Source organism: Cnephaeus nilssonii (assembly GCF_951640355.1).
Source record: "Cnephaeus nilssonii genome assembly, chromosome: 5".
NCBI lineage: Eukaryota > Metazoa > Chordata > Mammalia > Chiroptera > Vespertilionidae > Cnephaeus > Cnephaeus nilssonii.
In genome coordinates this window covers 73,004,754-73,014,512 of record NC_137076.1, presented here as the reverse complement: position 1 = coordinate 73,014,512, position 9,759 = coordinate 73,004,754, and the positions used below count along the sequence as shown (strand labels likewise).

Below are 9,759 nucleotides of genomic sequence, written 5' to 3'. Positions count from 1 at the left end.
TTAACCTGAAGTCAAAACTTCTGGGTAAGGGAATGCCTCTAAAAGGGGGCTGCTTTTACAATAGGCACCCCTTTATTCGCAGCTCTGCTTTCTGTGGTTTCAGGTTGATTACAAAGCTGAAGAAGTTGGGGAAGGAATGCTTCTCCTGGACTGAAAATTATTGAACAAAGAAGCCGCTCATTTTAATCACTTATGAAGGCCAGATTCAAAGCGTAATCATACAAATAGCATGCCCATAATTTCTTATTAACTTTTTGCAAGCACAGACTGTGTAGCAAGCACATCTTGGTGACTATAACCACTATAAGAAATACATTGACTATGACTAAAAGAAAACAACACAACTTTTTCAGTGTTTTTGAAAAAGAATACTGTTATACCTGTGTTTTATTATAAATAACCAGGTTCTGTCATTTTTATCTTCTTGCCAGCAAATGAAAGACATTGTTTCATAAAGCTTCTAAAATGTACATGAATATTTAATTAAATCATATTTCCTTGAGAAAATAAAGTTCATTCGCATTTATAGCAGACGGTTGTGAGGAGTATATAATTTTCTTAAGACCAGGGTAGCCAGTACCGGTTGCTTGTGGAACAAAACTCCTCAATTTTTAAAACTTCTTTTTAAAAAATAAACATACAATCATAAGTGTTCATTTACTTTAAAAATTCTAAAGATGAAGAAAATTATTGTATATATATTTAAGTCCTTGTATAAATTACAAAACTCAAGTTTATGTTACAGAGTCCCTTCCCCATAGGAAGCATAAAGCACTTTTGTGGTACCTTTCACCAGTAAATATTTGTATCACATTGAATTTGACAAACAAAATAAAAGTTGATATTGCATCTGTAAGCCCCAAGTGAACATTCTTCTAAGCTGTCTCTCATGATGAATGAACTTCAAAAGTCATTTGATTGCCACAATTTAACTCAATCTCAGATAAAGATATATAAAAGTAATACATATATTGACTTCAGTAGAAATCTGAAAAATCAGTGAATTGCAGACTCTTCTTGCTTGAGGTCAACAAACACCCTTTGGAAGACAACCAAGAGTTGTTTAAGACCAGGACAACAAAATAAAATTATGACAATAATAATTATAATAATAAAAATAACAATAATAAAAATAAAAATAACACCACCAACAATGAGGTAAACTCCCCTTTAAAAAGGCAATATGTGTTGCCTGGACTGTCAGGAGAGAGTTCGATTGTACCTGACACCCAAATGTTTTTCCAACCAGAGTTCAGCCAGTTGCATGGTTGAGGCAAAAGTGCTTGCCTTGGATCCTAAGCACATCTTATACTGCTTCGGGTCCAAGTTAGGGTCACAATGAACTGGGTGGAAAATATGTACCACTCCTACTTCTTGACTTCTGAAGGGCCTTAAGCCAGATAGAATAACTTTATTGTAGAGATCTACATCTTCCAGTCCCCAGCCCTGTATTGAGGTATCAAATCCACCTGCACCCAGAAGATCGCTTTTATAAATACAGGTAATTCCATATCCATAGTCTCTCCAAAATCCAGTTTTCTTTGAGAAGACAAAGTCATCATCACTGGGAGGCTTTCCCCCATTGGTTACCTTTGGATCATACTGGCTAAAGATGATGGGGTAGTACACCTGTTGTCCCTGAATTGTATTGTCTCTACATCGTTGGAGAAAGTCTCCTCTGAAGATCAAGTCAACATCACAAAATAGCAGCAAAGTATCATTGTCAAACTGGGAAGAAGCCATTTCAAGACCAAGACCTCTGGAAAACTCTCCCTTCATGGGGATCAGGGTCATTTCTGCTTTAGGGTACTTGTTCTGGTAGTCTTTTATCAGCTCAATATGCTTGCTGGAATCTTGGCCAGAATCCCCACTGAAAAGGATGATGACCAGTTTTACGTTCTGCTTTGGGATAAGACAAGTATTTTCAAAGCTCTCCATGAACCTCAGGAAAATGTCGTACCTTCCAATGAGAGGAACAAGAATGTGTATTTTCTTTTCATTGTGCCCTCCCATTTCTTTGCCTCCTTGAAAAGAGGATAATATCTTTAAAGAGTTAGATATAAAGGAAAATGACTGCGTGTCACTGTTAATACTCTCCACGAGACTGTTGACATCCAGCTCTTCAGTTTCTCTGAAGAAAGGCTTGCTGAACAACTGCTGAAGATAGGCATGCCGTCTCACTGGCACGGTCAGTTTTCTCCCCTTGTGCCTTTTGTATAAGAGGAGCAAATCCAAAATGTACTCCACGCCATGCATAGGATCAACCCTTCGGTAGCCATACTGGATTTCCTTGAAGTCAATGACCCGACCCCTACTCTTGGCATTCTCATTGATCATCTCCATCACCTGAAGGACGGTGTCATCCAGTGCTGTTCTGAGGATGCTGCTGATGCTCTGTCGAGGAGGCTGGTTCTCAGATGCTGAGTAAAGGAGCTTTCCTGTCAGGAATTCCCATTCTATCACCTCATCCCTCTCCCGAGGCTGGAAGTGGTTGAAAGAAGGCATCACTCCCAGCTGCTGATCCTCTTTGCTCACTTCACTGTCGCTGAGCTTGCTCATTAGCGCCCTCTCGCGGTGGAGCTGGATGGTGCGGTAGCGAAGTTCAGAAATTTTGCGGCTCAGCATGTAATTATGAAGCCTGTATTGGTAGGCAGGCCTTTTGTTGGGATGAAGTGTTATGGCTGCGTGGATTTTGCTATTGTGAAGGTCTTGAATATAACCCTTTCGATTGTGTTCATAATTTTCATGGAACAGTTGCTGCATCTGAAAAGCAAAAGGAAATCAGTACGTTAACTTTTAAAAGAAATAAAGCAATAAACTAAAACGTCAATTAAAATATTTAATAAAATTAGTTATATGGTATTTTGGAACAAAATGGCTTGTCAAATTTATATATAAAAGAAATGAAAGTAGCTTTTAATGTCAAATTCATATGCTCAAATACTGCAAACTAACCTTTCAATTCATATGCATACTTCCAACTAACCTCCAGCTATATATTTTGAAGTAAAGAATCTTTGTCCCTCTACCCATTCTGAAATCACCCTAAAGTATCAAAGAAAACAAGAATTGAATATATCCATAACCCTATAATGGATCACTCGGAGGGAGAGGCACAGTGGTAGAGAATGGATTTTCCAAAATATGGTGGTGGTGGTGGTGGGTGGGTTTTCAACTGAAGTGTGAACCCAATGTCCTGTTGCTTGGAATGACAATATCACCCTCCCAAAGCAGAAGTAAATTTTTATTTAGTATCCTGATATACCATTTTTATAAAATCTGTTCTTGGTAAAGTAAGGTGGGACAGAAACTACATCGATCTATGCTACTGATTTAAAGGATCATATCCAAAATTAGACATGCTTGACATCATTATGTACCAGAAAGTCTCTCTGTTAGTCTAGAACAAGTTCACTACTTCAGGTAGAAACAAAAATGTGGGAAAGGTAGAATTACGAGATTACACTTCAAACTGCCAGGTAATTCCTCCTATACCAATCAGTAAAGAGTTCTCTATCACACCCAATTAAGATAAGTACTAAAGAAGGAGGTGAAGGAAGAGAAAGAGGAATCTGTGACTTCATTCATGAATAAGGAGAAAAGAAATACTGCAAACTTAAGAATACATATCCAAAGCAAGAAAAGTTATCAATCAATCAAATAGATCAGTGGTGGGCAAACTCATTAGTCAACAGAGCGGCAAACCACAGCTCACGAGCTGCATGTGGCTCGGGAGCCACGGTTTGCCGACCACTGAAATAGACAATTTAATTTCCATAATAAAGAACTCAAGGAATGGAGAAATGAGCTTAAAGAAGATAATAAAACCACTGATAGTTACATTACAAGAAGCATAGAAAGAGATTTATGGCAAACACAGGAAGAAGAGACTTGAGAAAATTATCAAAATAATAGAAATATAAAAGAGAGGTTAAAAGTTTGGAGATATATATCTCTGTGTATATACATATACATCATATACATACATATACATATACATATATACAACATATATCTCCATATATACATATATTTAATATAGATTTAAAAGTGTGGATACCTATTTAATACTATTAAATATATGCTAAAGGAGATAAAAATATGTATGTAAAATATGTCTGAGGGAATACTATCCTTAAAATAAAAGCAGATATATGTGTACAATTAGGCCAAGAGAAAAACAAAATAAACAAATAGAACCCACTTTGGCTCTAAGTAGTAAAAGAATGAATCTTGTCACAGCATTCTCCACAGCAACATTCAATGTTGAAAAACAGTAGACCCCAATGAAGCAAATTAATGACTCATAATTTTATATTCAATCAAACTGGAGCTCAAATTATCCCAACCAAGTAAGAGTTCAAATTTTATTGCAAAATAAATAGTTCCTGACATGTAAGAACTTGTGCCAGATTGGTGGCGGTAAATTCTTTGACATTCCTCCCATAGAAAGGTGTCTGTGTCCCCTTCTCTTAAATCTGGGTGACTCTGTGACTACTTTAACTAGTAGACTACAGTAGAAGAGACACTGTGCCAGTTTCCAGATTAGCGACTTCTGTCTTTTGGCACTGTCACTCTGCAGAAGCCAGCTGCTAAGTAAAAAGTCTGAGTTAGTTTCCGTGTTGCTGGCGAAGTCCTTCAGTAAAATGTGCTATAGCAGAATCCTTGTTCCAATCCCAGAGTCAGAGAAGAAGTATCTCTTTTTAACACATTAAAGTTCCTTTCCAGTTCTAGTTTGCAAAGAGTTTTTATCATGAATGAATTTTAATGTTGAGCAAATGTTTTTTTCTCCACCCATTAAGAAGATTTTGGGATTTTTCTTTTTTCTGTTATGATGATTTGCACTGGTTGATTTTTTTATTCCTTGACTAAACTGATCATGATCCCGATATATTATCCTGTTTACATATGGCTGGAATATATTTACCAATGTTTGTTTAGTATATACTGTGAGATATCAACTCTCCCTAATTGGTATAGAGATTCAGTGTAGTTCTGGTATAAATCTCATCATAAAAAGTTGATGTTAATATTAACAAGTTGATTCTGAAATTTATACAGAAATGAAAAGTCAAGGATACTCAGAACAATCTTAAAAAAGATATACTACAAATAAAAAGTTATTTAGACAGTATGATATTGGTATAAGGATAAATAGAACAAAGGACCAAAATAATCCATAAACAAATGTACACATGACGTAGGACTTATCATTTGACTTATAACAAATATGACACTGAAGAATGAAGGGTGGTCTTTTCAGTAAACAGTATAAGGTCACTTTTCAGTAAACAGTACATATTCATATAGAAGCTGGTAAAAACTGAGCCCCTACATTCCACAATTTTATCTTTTAAAGGCAAAAGAATTCAATTTCTAAAAGTTAACATGAGAAAATATCTGTATGACTTTTGGTTAGGTGAAGATTCCTTATATATGACACAAGGTACTAATCATAAAAATAGATTGATAAAATAGGCTTAGGCTGCATTAAAATTAAAAACTCTGTTCCTCAAAAACAACGTTAAGAGATCATAAAAGGAGCCCAACCGGCATGGCTCAGTGGTTGAGCATCGACCTATGACCTGGAGGTCACGGTTCCAGGTGAGGGTACATTCCAGGTGAGGGTACACTCCAGGTGAGGGTACATGCCCAGGTTGCGGGCTCAATTGCCATTGGGGGGTGTGCAGGAGGAAGCCAATTGATGATTCACTCTCATCATTGATGTCTCTCTCTCTCTCTCTCTCTCCCCTTCCTCTCTGAAATAAATAAAAATATTTTTTAAAAAAGAGAGATCATAAAAGGAAAACTAGACAGTGGGAAAAACATTTTTAATAGATCTTACCAAAAAGGACTAAAACCCAGAATATGTAATGAACCCATACAAATTAGTAAGAAAGGACAAACCCAATTAAAAATGAGAAAAAAATCTGAATGAGCATTTCACAAAAGATAATATACAAATATCCAATAAACATACAAATACATTCTCTAGTTCATTCATCATTAGAGTAATGCTATTAAAGTCAAAATGAGATAACGTTATGGACTTAAAAGAATGCCTAAAACTGAACATACTGATAATGCACTATCAAGATTTGGAACTTTCATATGTGGTTGGTGAGAATGGAACTTGGTTCAACCACTGTGGAAACCTGTATCAACTAAAATGGCCATATACATTCCTGAAACTCAGTTATTCTACTCTAGATATATGTCTGATAAAAATGCATACATTCATACACCTAAACATATATAAGAATTTTCATAGTAGCATTATTCAAAATACCCTCAAACTGAAAGTAACCCAAATGTACATCAAGAGTAGACTAGATAAATAAATATAATATATTCATTTAATAGAAAGCAATGCATAAATTAAAAAAATGAAACGCTATGATTCACAACAATGTGGGCAGATCTCACAAACAAGTGAAAGAAGCCATATACAAAGAAATACATTTGCTTGATTCTATTTATATGACAGTCAGAAACAGGTAAAGCTAACCTATGCAGTTAGCTATTAGAATAGTGATCAAAGATCAAGAGAGGGAGCTGGGAGCTATAGAGTACTGTTAATGTTGATCTAGGTCATTGTCACAGGTATGCATTCAATTTGTGAACATTCATTGAACTGTTACTTAAGATGTTTGTCGGTTATACTCCACTTAATAAAATATTTTATTTTAAAAGTATACATATACGTGAATGTAGAATTAGGTAGATTTTCAAATACGTATGTACATAAATGTGTGTGTGAATATGTGGGTGCAGAGAGAGAACAAAAAAAAAAAGTTTTCCTAAAAAAGGTGACCTAAAAGGAATAAGGCCAAGACCATAGCAGATTCTTTATCATCAGTATTTCATCTGGTTGCTTTTCCATACTCAGATTTTTCAAATCAACATCCTTTGGCTTTGAAGACGAGAACTGTAGATATTTCGAGAAGGATTTTGGGTTTGATTCAAGACTTTGATTTGATTCAGTTTCATCCAATTTTTTTTTTCTGAAAACACATGCCAATTGCTATTTGAAACTATGAACTATGTTAAATCAAATTAAATCTATAACTTGCAGTGGGCTGTTATATCTCCATTTTTGTAGTATTATTATTTTTACCCGAATTTTAAAAACATTTTACTTTATGTAATTTTCCATATACAATTTTTCTTTCTATGCAAGAAGGTTAAAAGAAAAAACCCTTCTGATCACATATAGTCTACTATTTGTACCACCTCTAAAAAGTATTGACTATCTGAAACTATGCTTTCTTAAGGCATGCTTTATATTACTAAGAAAAAGGAAACATTGCTCAGAGATAAACTGTTAAACTGCAGACTTATCCAGCTCTTTTTAGTGATACTGACATGATTAACGCTGGACAATTTGATAAAGATGACATTTTGTAATAGAACAAATAATGTCTTAGTACTGAAATGTTTAACTAACTTGCATCACTCATCATTTATAACCCAAGCTGTCTCTATAGTGCTTATCTTTCTAATGTATTCCTTTGCAGAAATACTGCAAACAGACCAAGACAGGGATGGGGGCAATCCTTAAAAATAACACATTACAGCCCTAGCCAGTTTGGCTCAGTGGATAGAGTGTCAGCCTGCGGACTGAAGGGTCCTGGGTTTGATTCCGGTCAAGGGCACATGCCCAGGTTGTGGGCTCCATCCCCCAATAGTGGGCGTGCAGGAGGCAACTGACCAATGATTCTCTCTCATCATTGATGTTTCTCTCTCTCCCTCTCCCTTCCTCTCTGAAATCAATAAAAATGTATATTTAAAAAATAGCACATTACTACATACTTCAGGTAGTACAGTAATAATGAGAACATCTTGAATTTATGTTACATTTTCCATTGGGAAGCATACAGCATACACAAATCTTCCACTTTTATAGTATATATGGGGCTCCAAGCTATACAGGATAGATATGAAAATGTTACAGATGAGAATGTTTAAGGGTCTGGCTATGGAGTTAGCCAGATTTGGATTTGAGCACTGGCTCCACAGATTCTAACCCACTTCTTAGCCAGTCGGTCTAAATCTCAGTCTCCTTATTTACGAAAGGGAAAATGCCAACTACCTCAATGTATATTAAAATGTTTCTCAAAAAGAAAATAATATATACAATGCTTAGCATTGTGTGTGGTTCATAGAAAACACTTCATAAATGATAGCTGTATGAACAATAAATCGTTCAGGGATGTGCCAACCTGCTCCTGAGATTGCTCGTTTTAGCTGGGAGTGTTCAGAGAATGAGAGTGGCACCCTTTGATTGGCTCGCTTCATCGTTGTTCACTTCTAGAAATGTCTGGGAAGTGATCATTTGAGCACACACACTCAGTGATTCAGTGTACCTAACTTGCCATCAAGGCACCTTCTGCTAACAAAAGTCCTCAACATTTTGCTAAAAGAAAGGTAACTTAATGTAGAGATTTCAGAAAACCAGGGCTCAAGAGGGCTCAGTGATTTAACCAAAGGTCTAATGAGAAGAATTACATTATGACTAAAGCTAGAATAAGCAGCCAGTTTTGCTGCTAAATTTTGCATGTAGCATATTGTTTTAAAGTGTAAAATTTACTTTTAAAAGTATATTACTTATGTGAAATAATTCAGGACCGCTAATTTAACTTGGCTTCCTCTCCTTTACAGAATTTTCAAGTGATGTCATGGTGCCTCCAGAGCCTTAGCCTGAAAGGGGAAATCATGTCACAGTAACAAAATCACAGCAGCAATTAACATCAATGTGTCCCGACTGACCCCAGAGCTGTAAGTGCATCCATCACTCAAAATCTCACCCTCTGGTAAGGAAATGATCTGAGAAGCTATAAACAACGTGTTAGAAAAATCCAGAGTGGAAGAATAAATGCCAAAATATAGTTGTATGTTATTAATCTTCTACTAGATTAAACTTCCATTTCCCCTTACATTTATTACTAATGAAAACATAGCAGAGGTAATTTCTGGAATGATCACAGCCATGCAAATTAAGGACCTTGAACTTCAGCAATTAAAATCTTAAAAGAAACAGTAAGGGGGGTTGACTGTTACGAGGCATAAGGCAACTTTTGGAGCAATGCAAAGTTCAAAAAACTAGACTGTGGTAATGGTTGCACACTGTATAATTTTACTTAGTATTATTAAACTGGGGAGGATTTGCAGAATGTAAATTATACCTCAAAAAAAGGCTAGTTTTTAAAAAGACATAGGAAATGTTAAAAATAAAATACAGCAACCTCCAGCTTTAAAATGGAAGAGAATGGAACAATACGTAGTCACTAAAATATGTGTAGAATTTCCAGAAGTCGATGAGATTGAGCAGGATCATCTGGAAGCAAGTGGAGACAAAAGGCCAAGCGGAGCAATGTCAGTGGCAAAAGGGTTCAAGAACAGCAGATCTCAAAGTAACCGGGAAAAATACACTGCCTGGCAATGGTTCTATGTATGTAACTGTGGGAGCAGGAGCTAAGCTGACCAGGGCTGGTATATAAGCCCCTGGTGGAAATGTTTTGCTTCAGAGAAGTAGAAGGGAAGTAGAAGAGACAGAGCCACCGAAAGCAAAGAACTAAACAGCTAAGCCATGTTTTCATGAGGCAGGTTTAATCGGAGACAGCAGAGAGGACCAATGCCTTTTCGTTGTGCAGATTGGCAAGCCCAGAACTGTAACATCTCTGCCCAAATAAATCCCTGCTGACAGAAAGAGATGTGACTTTGGGTGGTGGGCACACAATGCAATGTACAGGTAATGTA

General features: G+C 36.2%; 1 protein-coding gene across 1 annotated transcript in view; it reads right to left on the bottom strand.

The window, feature by feature from the left end:
• Nucleotides 1-305: 305 nt before the first annotated feature.
• CHSY3 (chondroitin sulfate synthase 3) overlaps nt 306-9,759 on the bottom strand; it is a 238,594-nt gene continuing 229,140 nt past the window's right edge. The window contains exon 3 of the mRNA XM_079772738.1: nt 306-2,763. Within this exon, the coding sequence (XP_079628864.1) occupies nt 1,201-2,763 (1,563 nt within the window). The 3' untranslated portion in view covers nt 306-1,200. The remainder of the gene's footprint in view (nt 2,764-9,759) is intronic.